Source organism: Oryzias latipes, chromosome 22, assembly GCF_002234675.1.
Source record: "Oryzias latipes chromosome 22, ASM223467v1".
Classification (NCBI taxonomy): domain Eukaryota; kingdom Metazoa; phylum Chordata; class Actinopteri; order Beloniformes; family Adrianichthyidae; genus Oryzias; species Oryzias latipes.
In genome coordinates this window covers 6,078,828-6,098,820 of record NC_019880.2, presented here as the reverse complement: position 1 = coordinate 6,098,820, position 19,993 = coordinate 6,078,828, and the positions used below count along the sequence as shown (strand labels likewise).

At 40.1% G+C, this 19,993-nt stretch overlaps 1 protein-coding gene across 3 annotated transcripts; it reads right to left on the bottom strand.

Annotated features, from left to right (window-relative positions):
• Positions 1–8,527: 8,527 nt before the first annotated feature.
• LOC101171292 (guanine nucleotide-binding protein G(I)/G(S)/G(O) subunit gamma-7) lies at positions 8,528–17,730 on the bottom strand. 3 transcript variants are annotated; one of them, XM_023951397.1, is made up of 5 exons: positions 17,411–17,585; positions 16,044–16,134; positions 15,749–15,891; positions 13,395–13,510; positions 8,528–13,229 (listed from the first exon to the last, which is right to left on the bottom strand). In XM_023951397.1, exons 4-5 carry the CDS (start codon positions 13,473–13,475, stop codon positions 13,104–13,106), a joined length of 207 nt encoding a protein of 68 aa, XP_023807165.1. In that variant the 5' UTR covers positions 13,476–13,510; positions 15,749–15,891; positions 16,044–16,134; positions 17,411–17,585; the 3' UTR covers positions 8,528–13,103. The 3 variants fall into 3 exon arrangements, with proteins under 3 accessions (XP_023807165.1, XP_023807164.1, XP_023807166.1); XM_023951396.1 differs by lacking the exons at positions 16,044–16,134; positions 17,411–17,585 and adding an exon at positions 17,597–17,730; XM_023951398.1 differs by lacking the exon at positions 16,044–16,134.
• Between the last annotated feature and the right edge of the window lie 2,263 nt (positions 17,731–19,993).

Sequence of the window (19,993 nt, the reverse complement as noted above, 5' to 3'; positions counted from 1 at the left end):
AGAAAGAATTTCCCTTCGTGGGATAAAATACAGTGTATAAAAAAAAAACAAAAAAAACCACCCTGATCCCAGATTTAAGACCCACTCCAACAGATATTGTGTTTTTGCTGTTTTTATCATGTTCTTGCATTTTTCTCATGATGGAGGGCATATATAAAAAGCAAATTGGAGTTAAAATTGCATTTCTGAGTATTTCTTTATTCAAATTGTTGTGAATCAGGAGCAGATGTAAAAAGGCTAAAAAAGCTTGTAGCTGTTATGTGAAATCTACAAGGACACAAGCTCCCTGCTGTGCTCCATTCCGATGCATCCACTTGCAGATGACTAGATCTATGTAAGTCTTCGTTTTCCTCACCTGAGCGGACATCTGGCTCAAAACTTCACAGCTGTACAGCTCCGATACTAATCACCATTTTTGTTGCACCGCTAATGTTAGGTTGGAGTTGAGAGGGCTGTAAGCTAGCAGGAGAGTGTAAACAAAGGAACGATGGGAAATGCGTGCAGTATAGTTAAAAAGGTGACCCAAGTGGGAGTTTAGGCTCTGCAGTGTAGCCATGCACTGTTAGTTTTCAAGTATCAGGTTCTGCATAAATCTTAGGATCATTTCAATAATGCACAACATATTCACAACATTTCTGAAGCATAACACTTTCTTTATTCCATTCCCTCAGGAATATGGTGCAGTTTAGGACACTGGATTCATGTTCAGGGTAATGCAGGGCTGTGTGGGACTCATGAAGAAAGAGTGATGCAATGCTAGAGAGAGATCACTGTTACACCAGTGTGATCAACAGCTGCAACTGACGGAAGAGAGGCCTCTGTTAGTATTAATGGCTATGACCGCATTTTTCTGTCTTTCTGTCTCTCACTGGACTCCCCTGTGTGATGTGCACACCTTTACAGAAACACAAACAAGATTGAGAGTAGATTTCCAGCAAAGCAAGAGCCTGGCAGTGCTCTCAGAGTACCGTAATGTCTGTCAGCCTGGCTGGACGGTGCATTTGGAGGGTTTTGCGTGTGGACATCAGTTCAATCAGAAGTCCTCAGGTGGTCTTGCTCGTGTGTGCATCTGTGTCTGTGTGGAGGTGTCCACATTTCCTTGCAGATGCTTAAAATAAACAGTGGTTACATCATTCCTTGTGACCCCTCAGCACATGGAGACCCCGCCCCCTTGAAAGAGCTGTGACCAGGCAAAGTCTCCTATTGGTTGCAAGGTTGCGGTCTAGTTGGGGTTGCAGTGGCAACCTGGTTTTATTTAGATCAATATTCAAATTGCATCAACACTATTAGCAGTTTATAAACTCATTAACTTTAAATGAAACGCAGGGACGTTGCTGTGCCTCAATATTTACTTGCAAAATTAATACAGTTGGTCTTTAAAGTGGCTGTAACATGAAGCCCAAACCATATAAGCTCCCTCCTGAAACAACAACTCCTTTATTAAGGACTCAGTGTGTCTTGGTCCCAAGGGGCCTGGATGTCAGGATTCCATCGTTGTTTATGTGCCTCTGTGTGTGTGTGCGTGCATGCGTGTGTGTGTCTGTCTAAAGGAAAGATGTACAGCTGCCTCGCTGTCCAGTTCCCCACAAAACTCATCTCAGCTGTTAAAAATCCTCACCAAGTGTCATCAGGAAGACACTCTGGCACACACGCGCTCACAAAGGGCCGCATATGGACAGATCTGGCTCGTTCAACCTTCTACACAAATGTTGGTGATAAATCCTCCTTGATAGAATGTGCAAGTGTGTGGCTATTTTCTTCCCCAACAGCCTTCCTGTTGTCCTCGCGGACCACCAGCATTCCAGATGCCAGAAACCAGTAAAATATCAGAAAATCATCTTTATAAACACCATCATAAATTTAAAAACTTGGTATTTTTTGTTACTCCCTATATTTCACAGCCACTCTTCTTTATTTTAGCAGCTTTATTGCATGATTTTAGTGCATTTGGAAGCCTATACTTAAGGCAAGGCTGATTTTTGAAAAAACTGTGTTCTTATAATCTAATTCTGCTGCAATCACATTTATATTTGATTCCTAGTAAAACAAATGGATAATTTTGGATACCGAAACAGTGATTTTCTTTTCCAAAGGCCTGAAGGTATTGACAGTGTTAACACTAACCCTAAGCAATAGAAATATAATTTTGGATTCTAAGCCGGCAAAACAATTCAAATCTTAGATTGTGAATCAATCATTTCTGGATTCCTTTTCCCAGAATTAGCTTGGTTCTGCTTAGTGTCAAGGAGAACTGGAGCTGATCCCAGCTGTTGTAAAGCCACAGCTCGGGTTTATCCTGGACAGGTCGCCAGTCTAACTCTGGGCCACACAAAGACAAAAACACACTCTTAAATCAGGATCAGTGATCCACCTGGCCTGGGTTTGGAAACCATTGAACCGCTAGTTTTTATGCAGTTGGAGGATGTGCAAAGTCTGCACACAAGTATCCCACATACAATTTGAAGACCTGCTCTAATTAAAAATGTGTTTTTGGTGATTTTAACATGCTCTTGTGGTACTATAAAGAAAATCAAGCTCAAAATAGCATTTCTGAATATTTCTTTATTAATTTATGGAAAAAGAGCTTATTTGTGACACACAAAATAAACGCTGGGCGGGCCACAAGCTCCTTGCTCCGTGCTCTCAGCGGCAGGGAAAGGAAAGAGGGGCGGGGTTGTACCAAATAAACAGTCCTGTCCACAACTCAAGAGTCGAACTTCTGATTGAACTCCTCCTGTTCTGCAGACACCATGTCCCAGAAAACGACACAGGTGTTGTAAATTTTGGCTACATTTTGCATAATCATAATTAAAAGATCCCTGGGAATCATTTAACCATTCAAATTCAACGCACCTTTCCTGTTGCAGAACACCTCAAAGTACTTTACATAAAACATAAAAAGTGTGGTAAAAGCACTACAAAAAAACGCAGTCCACAAAATCAAATTAAAACTTGAAGTTTTAAAGTAGTTTTAACGTTTAAAGTGCATTTTCTCTGGAAACTTTAATTTTGGTAAGAAGAAACTTTGGGATAGAAATCAGATAAGATTTTGAAAACAGATTTTTTCTTTGAAATTATTTTGAATGACTAACAAAGCCTCTTCATAAAGCTGTGAGTCCATCTAATGCAGTCTGACCTAAAGATACCAATGAATGAGTGATTTCACGAACAAAATGGAAAATTTGGTCAACTTGAAACTTTCCTCTCTTTAAATTATAAAGAAGACGTTTTTTTAAGTTTTAACTTTCATCCAAAATCAGGAATCATGCCAAAGTGTCACATTGTTCAACAATGTAACAAAAGCTATTCATAATGTTGTTTAATTTCTCCAAATTTTAGTGGGAAAGACAGAAAAAAGAAGATGATTTTTTTTGTTATGTTTGAGCCTGACATCACATTTTGGGTTATAGTACCACAGTAGTTCATTCTGCGTGGCTACTTAATACAAAAGGCATATCAAACAAGAGCTCAGGTCTAAGAGTTTCATACGTTTTTGCACGATTCAAATCATAAAACCAACAGTGAGCCGTCACACAGGTGACTGTTTATTAACGGCTAACTGACTTGAAGGGACAGAATGTGGATTAACTGCATCCTTAGAGAGGCTGGCAAGTGCTACATTTCTGATGTCCTGTCATTGATATGGTGCTGCTGTTGGCCTCCTGCTGGGTCACTGAAGTTAGCCTCACAACATTTGCTCATATATAAGACAGAAATATGGCCCAGGTGATTGCTCTTTCAGGTTGTCCCATGTCTGGGTCCCAGCCGGAGTGGGGAGCAGCTGGAGGTGTCCTATGGGTGGAGGAAGGATGAGGTGGAGGTTGGGCAGAGGGCAGAATCACAAATTAGGCAAGTCACATGGTCAAACAGGGAAGATTTATGACAGCTCAGGTTCCTCATCGGCAGCATGGTGTTGTGGCTTCAGAATGCCAGGTATGGGAGTGAGATCAGACTCCAGCTTTAGGCTCTCACTCTGGCTGGTGACTGCAGCAGCAGTGATCAGCTGAAGATTGAGGCTCTTCAGTCGCTCTTTTGTTTTAAGCCTCACTTTTTCTGTCCTGGTCTCCATAATCAATACATCTACAAATGTATGCTATGGGATTTTGCAGTGAAAAGAAAGAAACCATAAAAAAGTTGTTTTTTCACAAATTATGCAAAACACCAAACAAAAGAGAATATAAACTAAGGTTTCCGTCATATTCATTTCTCTTCTTCCTTAAAATTCCAGATCAATGATTTACTCGCTGGTGACATCATGGAGACCACAGCTATTTTTATTGGCTGGTAAAAGGCCAGCTTCTTCTGCATGCTCTGCCACACGTCCAATCCGCGGCAGTCATTAAGGCCAGGGGGAAAAAAGGAAAAGTCAAGCACCCAAAATGATTGAGAGTTGAAAGGCAGAACATGATACATGCATGCCATACCACTGTCCCCCGCATGTTTCACAAGTCAAATGTCTTGTCACTGCTACTGGACTGTCGCCCTCCAGACGTTGTTCACAGTGCACTTAGTTTGTCTTCTATTTTCCATCGAACACTTACATCTTCGAACGATAATACTGAAAAATATTAAAAGCACCATTTGGTTTGCTAGTTTTCCATTTGTTTTTACAAAGCAACCTAAATTTTACCCGTATGTCTTATTTTGAAGAACAAATGGTTTGAATGTTTTTCTTTTCAACACTCTTGCTTTAAAAATATACTTTCAGCAAAAGAAACAATTATATCATCTTGGGGGTTTTTATGCTTCAAGTTGTCATAACAAATTACATAAAAATGGTTAATTTCCAGATTTTTGTTCAAAAGCATTCATGTGGGTGATCAAGAAAAGGGTTTCCGCTGGCTATGCACACCCTTTCAAAATAAGAGAATCTATGCTTTTGTCTTGTTTCTTTTTTTTTTTTTTTATTCTTTCAAGTCTGGCCCTGGCTGTCAGTGGGGCACAGAAATGCACTCCAGGCTTTGGACGTGCTTAGTGCGCAACGGGTGCGCCACCTTTGCGCAGCTACTATGCAAAAGACAATCTATGTGTTCAGCATTTACGGGACATGTCATGTTTCTTTCGTCCTTCGAATGTCATTAACAATTAGAAGTTGTGATCTTTTTTCATAATTTGTCAGGTGCGATGTAAGATTAGACGCTGCAGGTCAGCCTTGTAACCTGACTTCATCTGATCCTTTATTGCATGTGCAGTGCTGCAGGCGGACATCCGCACACTTTTTCGCATGCAAAAGGCTTCGTGTTGATCAAGACACCAAACTCCAGCCTCTTTCTCAGCAGCGCAAAACAAAAGCAAAAAAAAACCCAGCTTATTTCAACATGCAATAAGTCTCTCAATGTTTTCAAAGATTATTTTAAAAAGAAAGAGCAAAAGGGCCCAAACGCGCCAATACGCACAGACACTCAGCTGCTCAGCTTTTTGGTGGATTCTGGAGGGGTAAGTGAAAAACCTTTGGAAACTTTTTCCGTCAATAACACGCATTTTTCCTGTTTCTGTCCTCGTGTTGGGCAGCTCTCGCTTCATCATGAACCTCTTCCCTTTTCGCTTTGTTCTCTTTTGTTCAGATTCAGCAATATTCACTTATGAGTCACAGAAGCATCTTTCTTCATCATCTCAAAGTCAGCTCACATTGGTTTATTGTTTTAAAGCTATAAATTTCTTAAGCTTTTAAATTTTCCAAATGTTGGAAGGCTTGTCCAAGTCTTTACAATTTCAAATCAAATTCATGTCTGAGATTAAACTTTAAAGAGTTTTGTAACAAAACGGATCAAGGAACTAGATTTTTAAGATTAAACTTCACTGATGACTTCCATTCAGTCGAGCACTCATTGCTTATTATTTAAATGCACATTTTCCTGTAGTTCCAAGAATGTTTAAAATTTATATAAATGCCATCAGTGGCGGTTTTTGATATGGGCGATGTGGGCGGTCGCCCAGGGCGGCACTGCATAGGGGGCGGCATTTGCTGTGCCCGATGCGTAATGTGGTAATGTGGTACGTACTATATTCAACGAGGTAGCTTGAAACTTTTAAGATGAAATTGCTTCAGTAGCCGACACTTAATGCTTTTACTTTGACACATCAGACTCTTAATAATGTCTTCCTCCTATTTCCTCTTCACACTTATGGTGCAAAAAAAAAAAGAATAATTCAGAGTGAAACAACGTAAAACAGGCACATGAAAAGGATTTAGGCATAACAAACATTCGTGCTCAACCCAATTTCGACAAAAGCAGGCAATGGGGATTATTTCCCACAATTCTTTGCTCCGACACAGCAGACACGATGCGCACGTGACCACCGCCCTCTGCTGCAAGACGCTTGCGGCCACACCTCTTTGCGGTAGTCTTTGGAACATAAGTCAAAAAACTCGAGAGGGGAGCGCAATTCTCCGGTGGCTGGCTGAATCACACTAACAGGGGATTGGGAGTCTTTTTCTATCTGACAATCAACTCTGAGCCGCAGCTGCGCCTCCCGTCATAGAGACGGAGCCGCGTGTGTCAGAGGGAAGGGGAGGGGGAGGGGGGATGAGCGCAGACCATTTTTTATGGATTGAGTTTTTTTGGAGGATTTCTACTGTTGGTGTTGCACAAATTTAGGGAAATGCCAAATATTTTTGGAGTAATCCCACTGATGAGTTCTAAGATTTAGTCTTTAATGTTTTATAAGACCTAAACATATTAATCACAATAAGTTTTATTTTTTAGATCTAATCCCTCTGATATGTTTCACAAAGACACACACAGGGCGTCACACATTAAGAAATTATTGCTAAAAATTATTTGATATGTAATTTCTTATTAATATTTCCAGGCTTTCTTTGTTTTGTCCTGCAGCATGTTCATATTTGTATAATTTTGACAGAACATATTTCTATGGAGAACAAAATATTACAAGTTATTTAAGGTTTAACTTGAGTTATACTGGATTAATGTTCCTGTTTTTATTCATATTTATGTTCAAAAAGTTCAGTTTAAAAGGTTTAAAATTTTAGCTTTAGTGTGTTCAGTAAATGTTTATCTTCTTCGGCCCAAAACCTTAAGCGTGTTTTTAACTTAGGCCCCTGTGTGACTGAGTTTGACCCCCCTGTAATATGAGTCTAGAAAATTCATGCATTTTTTGAGTAAAATGGCTAAATAGAAGATAGGGAACACAACAGGATGTTGTCAAATTTTGTATGTGTGCGGGGGGGGGGGGGGGGGGGCTGGTGGGGTTACTCGCCCAGGGAGTAAGTTAGTGTAGAACCGCCACTGAATGCCATTTATAGGAACGACATAATTATTTTAATTTAAATATAGAGATTTAAAAAAAATGCGAGGCCTGAAAAAACAAACAAACACTGCCCTCTAGTGGACCAAATTCATATGACAAAATACAAAAATGTGGCTGGGAAGCAGAGGTCAGGCAGAAATCTTCAACACCGGACATATTTGATTTGATTTGATTGATGACTTCTATCATTAAAAATAAATTAATAAGACAATACAAAATTACAAAATACAAATATATCAAAACATTTTTTATATATACTTTGCAAAGACACGTGCATACTGGACAAATGATCTCATGTCCCTCAATGGATTCTCCTTGGCAAGCTTGATGTTGCATGTTGGCTCCAACTACACCTTCCTAAAAAAGAAATTTGCTGGGGGAAAAAAGTACTTTTTAGCTATGGAGTAATATTTATGCCACCACGTTGTACACAAAAATTTCTAAGTTGCAAATGAAGATATTAAATATTTCCTTTCAAATTTTCTTTTTTTTTTGCTTTCAAAAAATATTTTTGCGTTTGTAAAACAAATGTTTTAAGCTCTGTTGACTCCACCCACTTCGTGAATAAAACATTGCCCTGAATTTAGCAAATTTAAGCTAAAACAAAGTCAGCGGCTTAAAAATATCCTTCCCTCTACAGCTGTCATCAATAAGAAATAAAACTTATTGATGACACAACAATAAAACAACAATTCCAACAGGAAAAGAATAGAAAACACGGAAATCATGTCTCTACACTGTATAACCTATCAACGGTTTAACAGCTGTTTTGTAGATTTATTTACTTAAATATTTTCTGAACCTTTATGTGTTCATGCAAACATTTACCAGAGTTTCCTTCCACAGCTCCGGCTACAGACTGGGAAGAGCTGAAGCATGATGACATTTTTTTTCAAATGACCACAAAGAGGCTCTTCCATTTTGCAAGCACTCATATCTTTTGTATTCATCAAAAAAATCAAAATCTTGCTAAAATATTTGGAGATTTAAAATATTTGCATATATATATATATATTTTTTCCACTGGATATGAGACAGTGTGCAAATTAGTCATTACTGAAAAAATATATGTAGATTGGAAAGTGTCATAAAGAACACAAGTTTTAACCTCTAATAAACCCTTTAGAAATTCCAAATAAACAAAAAAATCTTTAAATAGAATCTATTATTTGAGTTCATTTAAGTGAAATATAGAAAAATGTGTTTAGGTTTTTGTCTTCATTTGTAAACATTGAAGAAAAAAGGAACAAGGGAGTCTGTGTATCATGTTATCTTTTTATTAATGTCATCTACTTCTCAATATCATCTTTTTTTTTAACAGCAATATCCACAAAATATTAACAGTGTGCAAGAAAACATGAGTTATGGCACATCAGAGAACAGTTACAAAAAATAGGTAAATCTTCTTCATAATCAACCAAGGCAATAAAGATACATATACTGTATGCATACACAGGAGATCAGAACGCAAAAGGTGACGCTCATAATTGGCTCCCAGCCAACCCAGTGATGTTTGATATGAAAGACAGACGGCGGGGAGTCTCGGCTCTCCCCACCAGGCCAGAAATGAAACGCATCAGGCTCACTCTGTCCCCTCAATGTGGATATCCAACATGGAGCCAATGTTCAGCTATAAACTTTTCATTTTGTTGGTCTGATAGCTCCGAAGCCCAGTACTAACACAGCATACGCCACCATATGGCAAACTAACAACCAATCCGTCAGAAAAGCTGTCAGCCAAAGCCGTGATCCAGGCTGGCCGTCTTTGATTGTTGCTGAAAGAGGAATGGAATGAAGGAAAACAGAAAAAAAAACATTCTAAAAAGCAAACCAGGCATTTGTGGGAAAACAGAAGTATTGTGTTGATTTTATATTGTCAGGCTGTTATAATGTTAAGTTGTATTAACTAAATTAATTTGTGAAGGTGCAAGTTTCTGTTCTTTTTGTTTTTTTTAACTCGCAACTTTTTTTTTAAACCCCAATTTTTTTTCTCAGCATAATTCAGATTTAATTGCGACCGATTAAACTGTAGATGAAGGAATCGATTTCTTCATAATAGTTACAAATTAGGTCAAGTTGTCAGCAGCATAACTTATAAGCATCTTTTAAAATATATAACAAAATCTTTGTTTTCTGAACAGTGACTGTTTTGTTGGCAAACATCAGATTATATTTTTTCTTTTCCAAACAGTTCACTCGACCCTGTTACTGATAAAAACTGGGAGCAGAGACCAAACAGGCTCGTCGTACTGCGTGACCTTTGCCCTGGTCAGACCAATCCTGACCTAAAAATCACAGAAGTGCGGAGCTGTAACATTACTGGAAGCTCTGCCTGCTCTGTTTTCTACTGCTCTGCCAAATCCTACTTATCTGCTACCAAATACCATCCCCCCCCCCCCCCCCCCAAGTCCTCAATGCAACCTTTTCCCAGCTGCTGTTTTGGAGGCAATTAGGAAATTAGGAGGATGAGTTTTCCTCACTTCTTGCTTTGATGATTTTAGGAGCCACAGAGGAACTTCTTATCTCACAGCTTGTAACAGCAAAAAAAGAAAAAATCAGAGTTGACATAGCAACAGAAGAGCAACAGCATTGATCAGCATGACCTAATGACCTCACTTTGGTTTGTCACTGCATGCACTGACTCAGCTAAATGCTCAACTCCAAACATGGCTGCTAAAAAAAGAAAAATCCCCTTTTTAAATCTTCTGCATCACTCGGAGAACCTGCAATTTCTTAAGCCTTTCTTCTCATCCCTCCTCAGGCATAAAGAGCACCTAAAGATGAGAGTTTAGCCGTTTGACAGATGTACAATGTTGTCCTTGTTGCCTGGTGCTTTAAAAAAAATCAGCACTCCTGCATGCACCCTCACATTCACAGAGTGGTGTTAAAGGACAGTTTAGGAGGCTGGTTTTCTGCCACTTGAAACAATCCTAATCAAAGTGTTTGTCAGTCATGCGACTGCATTGTTGTCACATTGTTCTGTGCCTAAAACCCACCTCCAGCACAGCAAACGCTCGGTGACACAAAAAGAAAAAAAAATGTGAAACAAAAGAAAAGAGAGAAGAGGACAGACTTCATTCTGGCAGACAAAACAGAAGCATTACTAAAAAGTCCAACATCCACAGGTGGGAGTTCTGTGTTTAGGTTTTGTATCATACAAACACTGTACAGGGTAATTATACTCAACTAACCAAGCTTTATGGACTTAAGAAAAAGGAAACAAAAAATTAATTTAAAAAAAAAGAAAATAACGGCTACTCTTCAACTTATCACTTGTGCACATCAGAAAGAAAGTTTATACAGTTTTTTTTTGTCTTAATGCCATGTTTTTCTTCTTCATTTTCCGTTTTTACAATCAAGTTTGGTTTGTCAAGAGAGGAGGAGCGTTGAGGAGGAGAGGAGAACACAGAGGTGGTGCTGCCAGCTCCTGCAGATGCAGGGTGGACTCACATTATACCAGGGAGAGAAACACCTCCATAAAGGCTGGGTAATTCAATTTGCTGCTTGAGTCATTAGGTGTAAATAAAATTGTGTAGACACGCATTTGCAGACTATTTTCAGTTGTCTTCGACTTACAAAACTGATGTAAAATGATTGAAATATGAGTAAAATGGCCGCTTTGTTGGTTCAGATTTTCTCCCCGCAGCCTTTGCAGGTTGATTCTCCAGTGTGGTCAGTCTGTGACCTCGCTCCCTCTCAGGGTAAAGCACAGGAAGGTTCGATGTACAGTAGAAACCTTTAGTTGGAGGTCAGGTTGGGTGTTAGCCCTGACTCTGACCTCTTGTTATTTTACGAACAAAAGCAAGAAAAGTAATACGTTTTACCCAGGGGTAACACCTTTACGTTAAAGAAAAACGATAAAAAATGTACAGTATGAACTTATCCTGTAAGTAATTCTTAAACAAAATATCTAAACATACAGAGTTCACATACAAGTTGTTGGTTTTTTTTTTTTTTTTTTAAGAAAAATGCAGTAAACGCGCCATGCCGTTCACTGTTTCCTCCTCGTGGATGCGGATCTGAGGTCAGCCAACATCACTGTGACCCGATCGTAGCTATCCTAAACGGCAGTGGCATCGGTGACAGCGGATCGGCACCCAGAGGAGACTTTTTGTACAGGTTGGCACAGCTGGAGGCTTGGCCAAAGGCTGCAGACAGCCATAGTGAGGCCACAGGCAGAGAAAATCTGTTGATGCAGGTTTGGCAAGGAACATGCTGTAGTCTGAGAAAGGCAAAAGGCTTTAGCCACTTGCTTGTAATGAGCCAAGGACAAAGCTGTCAGACTGGATTTAATATTCCCATGAAAAAGTAGCATTTTTTGAGCTTTAAATGCGACACCAGGTCTTTTGTTTCCTTTTTTTTTTCTTTTTTTGGCACAGTTGGCCTTGCACCCAAAACTCATTTTTGTGTCCATCTTGCACCCTTCTATTCACTGCCAATGCCAAACATCGACCCTCATTTCATGGCAACTAAAGGAGAAAAAATGGTTTCCAGCTGATTAATAAAGTCCAAATCCCTTTCAAGTCAAGCTGTGGTTCACCAGCACATATAACTATTACCAAAGCACCTTGGACTATACTCTGAATGGTCATCTAAACCCCTGTGAGCAACAGATACACCTGCCCCCTAGCTGCGACTCTGGGGTATGGCACAATTCCGGAGTGGCTATTCAGGGAATTAGAAAGGGCTGCTTGAAAAAATTAAAAAACTGGGGATCCTTTTTGATATCAGATGAAATCAGACATGTATGTTCAGGCATGAATCAACACAGTTAAGGTCAAAATTATCAGCTGTTCATCAAATCCAACAAAATCTACACATTTCCCAAAAAACCCAACGACACAGAAGGCCTTTAGGGTTTATTTGGTTCCAAATTAACAAAGAAAAGAATTCTACTGACTGTATTTGTGCAAGAACTGATATCAGACAGCCAAAATGATTCTAACAAGTTGACAAATGTATCCTAAAACTTTATACGCCAATACAGATGGTTGTGTCACCACCAGATCACTGCAGTATATTGATTTCTGTTTCTGTAAATTGTTTTGGATCAAGATTTTCTTTAAAACTCTAAGGTGTAACCTAAAGTGAGGCTGGCAACAGTTTTTTGGGGGATTATTTCTCAAAATATGAACACTATCCTGTTTTTTAGGATCCAATGCACAAAAAAAGGCCTAATGCCTCAAGATCAACGTTTGGTGGTAAAATACTTTGTTTTTACGGATTAATTCTATACATTTCCTCCACCAGATTATCCCACCATCCATGCTAGAAAAATGGTGTGAAAAAAGTGACAAACTTTGGTGTTTTTACAAGATGACCTTTGAAGCTATGTCTGTCTTGCAGGCCTAGTTTGTTTTCAACCGTATTGTATTTTTACTGTGATGAGACCTTGTATGCTTTCCAGAGACAGTGAAAATACCAGTATTTTCATAAAAGGGGTTTCTTTTAGTCCAGAGGAGTTTGTCCACAGTTTGATCTCTAGATTGACTTTTTTTCTGGTTTGCACGGCCAGGTAAAGTTTTACTAATAATTAAAGTTAATTTGAAAGTTAAGTCAAAGATCAACCGTCCATCTTTTTGTCCCTAGAGTTGGGGTTTAGATTAAAAATTTTAAAAAGTGTTTTAAGAAAAGGTTTCGCACTAAAAAACAAAAACAAATCACTGTCCAAATCAAATTTTAAAGATAAAAAAACAAAGCTTTGATATGTTAAATCTAAGTCAAATTTTGGGGGAAATGCTTCAAAATTCTTGTGTGGGGGTGATAATTTAGACCTTAACTGTTTGTGCATATGTGTGTGTGTTGGGAGGGGCAGGAGAAGCAGGGTGCAGTTATAGGATGATGCAGGGTTTCTTGTCCTTGAAAGGGTTTTCAGAGGTGGGAACCCCAACCAGCAGTGGGTCGCTACGAGCGTGCTGGTCACAGTAACTCATCAGGTCTGCTGCTGCTTTTGACACCTGATAGGGCAGGGAGAAGGGGGCAGAAAAACAAGGGAGTTGGGTGGGAGTAAGAAGAATGAAAGAAAATAGAAAGGTAGCAGACTTGGAGCGATAAGTGAGATGGAAACAAATGAAAAGATAAAACCAACAGAGGAAAAACAAAGAAGAAAAGTATTGCTTTACCTTAATACGCTCAATCCCTGCCTCAATCCTCAGCTGTTCCACCAGTTTCCTGGCCTGGGCAATGTTATTATTGGTAGACATGATGATCCATCAGAAAAGTCCAACACTGGAGGAAACTAAAGGACAGACAGAAACTTTTCTAAATATGCATGCTGCTTAAACAGTTTCAGGGCAGATCGATTTGGTGAAACCTGCTTATTTGGAGAAATGTGAATGCATTTTCCATGGTTGGGGTCACAGGGTTGCTGGAACTCAACTTCTAAAGAGCAAAGGTACACCCTGAATGGATTGCCAGCCCATTGCAGGGCCACAAAGATACAAATAAAAATAAATAAATAATACATTCCTATGTATTATATTGTATCCACACCTATGAGCCATGTGTTTAGACTGTAAGCCTGGTGAAAACCCATGATTGCACAGGAGCCACATGCAAACACAGGAAGGACCTTTCTGGGATTTGAACCAGAATCTCCTAACTGGGATGAAAAGTACAACAAAATTAAAACAAAAATCTTGGTCATAGTTTCTGCAGAGCAGCAGAAACACGCCTCTAAATTGTGGTCGGGACAACTCAGAGGTGAAGCAGAGGTGGATGCATACGAGGCAATCTAGAAAATTCCAAAGGAAAAAAAAGAGATTAAAATAATAGATTTTGGATAAGAGGCTGGAAAATATGCCATTTATGGGAAGAAACCCCGCCCCCTTTTACAAGCTATCCCTTTAGCTTACAGCCCCTCACACCTCCAACCTAACATTAGCAGTGCAACAAAAATGGTGAGCTATATTGGAGCAATCCAGTCGGACCGTTTTAAGACAGATTCCAGCTCAGACGAGGAACACAAAGGGTTTACTGATCTTCAAATGGAAGCATCAGAATGGAGTGGAGCAGGGAGCTTGCCTTTGCCCACAAGTGGCCGGGATAGGCTCCAGCAGCCCACTGACCCAGAAAGGGGCAAAACGGTTTTAGAAGAGAAATGAATTGCATGTATCTGTGCATCTCATTAAAGAATATTTTCAGAATTTGCACCTTGACATTTAACTCTTGTGCTATCTTAGATGACCCCCCCCCTTACATTGATGTGTTCTCCCTACCATGACAAAGGGGGATAAAGGTGGAAAGATTTCATGTAATCCATGGACACCAGTGAAGATCACAAATCACGGATGAAAAAAGGTTCAGAGCACTGTCTAGTGGGTCTAGATGACCCAACTCCCAATGTTAAAGTGCCTAGGATAGCACAAGGGTTAAAAAGATACTTGTATTTACTACCAGTAATTTCTGAAGTTTCTTCGAGTTTCTTCCAGATAATTAATGGTTTGAATGTTTTGTTGCTTTTTTCTTTTTGGTTATCCTGTATTAAAAACACCAATAAAAATAAGCAAACTATCATTTCCTAAAAATCTAGCATTTTTTTCTATTCAGACTTTATCTAAAAAGCCAGTTTAATTCAGATTGACAGCTGCAAAGTGCTTTATAGTAAAAAAAAATATTTAAAAAAATATTTCAAACTGTTATCAAAGATTCCTCTCGTTTATTTTATTTTACACATGTTCAAGGCCTTAATGTTTTATACAAGCTTGTTAATCACAACTTATGTTACGGGGGCCAGACTGATTTACCATGAAAAGAGTATTCAGATTTAATTCTACCTTTTGGATTCCCTGAGACTTTTCTGTCTGTTTTACTTGTAAAAGCAGAGAATAATTCTAAACTGAAATGAACCAAGTAAAAAAAAAACACATATTTAAAAAAAAATAAAAGCTGGAGGGCCAATCAGATAGAAACCATTAACCTCTAGTTGGAGATCTCATTTTAAAAGATGTTCTGAAAACAACAAGGAGGCCATTACTAAAATCTTAGGTTTGGACTGTAGGTTTGAGAAAACGCTCCTGTTAAGTTATAGCACCATAAAAACTGCAGATAAAACAAGTAGTTATTGTTGTCTATCATTACCTCATTACACTTTACACTATGTATTTTACTTTTAAGACTCTTGGATCGTCTTCAAACAAAATGAGTCATTTTCCTGCAGGAATTGCAGCTGTGGAGCCACGATTCCACTATGAGGTGACTCCTCAGTGATGCAACACAAACAATGAGTAAAACATGGCAGCTCTGCGGCGAAACAACGTTTACAAGTCAGAATTTGCTGAATGAATTACACAGACGCCACAAATAAACAGCGCGACACCCCACAAGTTCGTGACAATATATGAAGTAAATATTTGGGAGGGAGATTTTTTTCCTGCGGGTCACCTGACGAAAAAGAGGAGCCATGAAGGCGGTGAGGCCGCCACCGATGATGATGATGATGATGATGATTAACTAAATGCTACAAACGCGTCTTCACCTGACTGGTGGTGTGCAGACAGGACTCTCTCTTGCTGTTAATGTCAGCGGATGCGTCGGATGGTTTGAGGGATGCAGGGATGACAGCAAAGCTAGGCTGAAACGACAGAGCTGGACGCCGGCTTGGCTTTCATTGGCTTGTCTCTGTGGAGAAGAACAAAGATTGTAAATGAGAAACAACAGCTGCAAACGCTTCACGTATACTTATAAGTTCATTTTAGGGGAAATGTACACATTTCTGTCCAGTGGGAGCCTCGTATGTTACTATTATTACATCTTACATCACTACTACCTACCTCTCAGTCTGCCAGCTTCTCTCAGGAGAAGAGTCCTGCTTTAATTACTCCTACTGTGGAGTAGATCAGCCACACTGGTCTGTAATTAGAGCTTTTGTGTGCCCGAGTATAGGAAAAGACAGAAAAAGAAGTGTTTTCCTTTTATTCACTTAAACTTCATTTATTCAAACATTTTAAGAGGTGAGCTGACTTCAAATCTAGAGTTTGGTTTTATTTGGAAAGCAAACCCTTTTTAAAAATTAGAATGTATGAGAACAAATCTTTGATTTTATCTCGGCACTACATGGAATTTAAATCCCTCCCTGACCATGTTATCAGCTAAAAGCTCACTTTCAAACACTGAGCTTGTGCCACACTGAACCGATACCAGGACCCACCGGATCCAGTCAAACATACTGTATTCCTCTGGATATGATGAATCACGCATTAGTATCATTCAGGGCCAGCAGATGATACATATGGATGTGCCAGACCGATCACTCACTGCTGCTATGGTTTAAAACCAAGTGTTTACAAGCTGCTGCTGAACCTTTGACCCACAAAGAACATTTCCTTCAGGTGGATATTTGCCAACTCGCTCTGGGTGTGCATTTAAGGCATTATTGGGATTTCTGCAGCCCGTTGATTATTAAAAACTTTCTATTTCAGGCACAGATGGAAGTTTTTTCTTTCCCCACCAGTACCACTGGTTTCATTTCTAGCTCTCTCCGGGAGATTTACTGGAAAAACGATGCCACAAATAAAAAGAAAGAAAATACGCACTAAGCTGGTTTATACGTCTCTGAAGCTGAAAAAACATCACCAGATTTGGACAGGCCCCGGTTAGCCAGCCCAGCCTGCGCCCCAAAGAGGCGCTCTCAATACGCGCAAATATGCATCAACCTGTATCGATCCCGGCGCTGATGGGGCCTTCAGGATGATGCCATGTCCTCTGCTACAGGCCCTGCCTGCCGCTCTACCGTGTGAAAACACAATGCGGGTATTTTGATGGATAGAACAGCATGTCCTCTCTCCCATGGCTATCCATGCACATACACGCCAGCACACACGCGCAAACGCACAGGCAGACCTTGTGCACAAATGAAAGCATGAGATGTTTTTCTTTTCTTTCGTGTGAATCCAAAGCAGAGCGCAGCTGATCGGCACAGAGGCCCACGGCCGTGGGAGCGGACTGGTGACATGTTTAGAGGAAGGCGAGCTCCACCAGCGGCTGATCTGAACCCAACTAGCGGGCAGGGACCGGAGCGCACGCCGTTGCGTTCCGCTAATATGCAAATTGATACGCGCTCGGCCCATCACCACATCCAGATCCCGCTGCCTGCGCGTCCTTTCAGCGCGACCCGAACCGATAGAAATCTTCCACTGACCCTTTCCCCAGTCTTCCCCACCCTCACAGCCGACAGAGGGCTGGGGAAATCCGGATTCGTGACACTCCTGAAGCCCGTCTCGATTGCAGCTGCGCTCGGGGAGCAGACTACGAGCTCGCGGAGGCGCACAAAGGGGTCGCGGAGATGAAACACGGGGAGAATATAGCCAAATATCTCCAAACTCACCTCTAAACGCGCTGGATTGGTGATTTAAAGGGCCAGATCCGCTGGTTCCTCGCCCTCTCTGCTCGTTCGCTCCCCGTCTCCGCCGAGCCAAACGCCTCCCCCTCCGTTCCAGTCTGTCCACTCCTCTGCCCCACTCCCCTTCTTCCCCTGCGCGCGCTCTCTCTCCTTCCTCCAACAGGCGGCTTTATCGCAGGTGTTCCTCAAACACGATCAAACATCTGTGCAGCTCTCCTCTGTCTGGTTTTGCGTGATTCCAGTGCAGAGGATCAGTTTATTGAAAGCTCCTTTGTGTGACTGAAACCTCAATTCAAAACAGTCAAAAAATCGCCTCCAACTTATTGATAAGAATGTCTTTTCCGTTTGTAAATAAGCAGCTATTATTTACATTTCCTAAAGATGTATATAATGTGTCAATTTTACATGAAAGATTAATTCATTTGGTGCTTTTTTTCGCAAACAAATGTAAATGTAAAAACACTACCTTTTAAGCACTTGTCACTTAATTTTTCCATAGAGGGGGATCTTTATGGAACCAGATGGTCGCCCTGATTTACCTCGTGAGGTTTTTTCAGTCGACGTTAAATGCCAAAATGATGAAGCTCCTCAAACGCCATGAAGTCAGCTGGTTCCCACCGCACGATGGCGCCATCAAACCACATCTTGTTGCTCTTTTGCTCAAGGGAAGTGTGGGCCTCTTCCTCTATTTCTAACAGACCTCTGTGCACATGCAGCCTCCACTCCTCTGCTGCGCACTCATTGGCTGAGGCTTGTTCTGTGCCAAAGGTGTGACGCGTTGGATCTTATTTATAACCCGGAGCTTGAGGTGCGTTCAGCTCCTGAACAAGGCTGCTGTGATGATCTGAGCATCCACTTGATGAGATCTTCCTGGCCTTTTGCTGACGAGACACAGGAGATCTAATAATAACACGCAACCTGGCCTTGTTTCCACTGATGTGAGAAATGATGGCTGCACACATTTTCATTTCCTTTCATCACCTCACAGTTCTCTTCTTCCTCAGACTTACTGTATCTCCCTCATTACCCTTCATCTGCTCATGGGTTACAGTGAAGTCCATGAGTCACCACCCTGAAATTGCTTTCAGGGCTGGCATCTGTGCACTGTGTTCTTGCAGATTTATCATTAAGCCCATCTTAAAGGCGCACCGTGTTTGGACAAATACAATGGGTTTGCCACTCTGACCCAAGGAGCGAGAACCCAGATCCTCCTCCGATGTCGTACAAGCCAGCAGCAGGCTGGGAGACCTCCGCTTGTCATAACGCATCTGTCTCCACCAGAGTCACCCCACGCTGATGCGACATCCGTCTACGTCACACTGTCTCCATGACAACCACCGCCGGACACAGCAACATCCTCCAGCAGATGTTAGAGGGTTAAATAAGAAGTGAAGGGAGGAAAGGGAGACCGGGGAGCCTCGCCAGATCTGGGATTTTATTACTGCGAGTAATCAGGGCATGGAAAAAGATGTACAGTCAGGTTTTGGCAGAAGAGATTTTTTCTGACACAGTCTCAGAATAAGGCGGTGATGAGAATGCAGAGATGTGGAAGCACAGAAAAAGTGAATATCAATGCTACAGTGTTAACTCAGACTCACTAGAATAAATGCATTGTAAAAAAAATGTAAAATTTTAGGGCAAATCTATCCTAATTTTGAGCTTTTTTGTTTAAATTTAGGGATAACTTTTTTAATAGCTTGTACATAACAAATATTTGTGAACATAAGAGCAGAAAGCAGAAATGATGTCATGATGGAAATTCATCTAAAACCTTTTTAAAAACAATTACAATTTTCTCTTTCAATGCACACACTTATATATATATATATATATATATATATATATATATATATATATATATATATATATATATATATATATATATATATATATATATATATATGTATATATATATATATATATATATATATATATATATATATATATATATATATATATGTAATGTGGACGAACATAAGGGAATAAAGACATTTTTTTATCTGTTCTGGATGCTGGAAGGATGGAAGATGAAGATGCATTTTTGAGAAAAAGAGTGGCAGCTTGTCAGCATAAGATATAATTTTTAAAACTGTTTAACTAGTGAATGAGTTTGAGAGTCTGTCCATGTTTTTTCGAGACCAAACTCACACTGTTTGGTGCTGTGTCTGTAGGGGATGTGCTTTCCATCAAGAAAGAAAAGTTCAAGTACTGAAACACGGCAGTGGGAGTTTCATGAAGTGGGGCTGCTTTAATATAATACCAATTAAACAATAATTTCCGTAAACATAAACAAAAAATTGAGCTTTTCAGCAAGACCTTGACTCAAAAGAAAACTTAAAGCGGACACAGGGAGCTCAGATGTCAGATCAAAGAGGAGCTTAA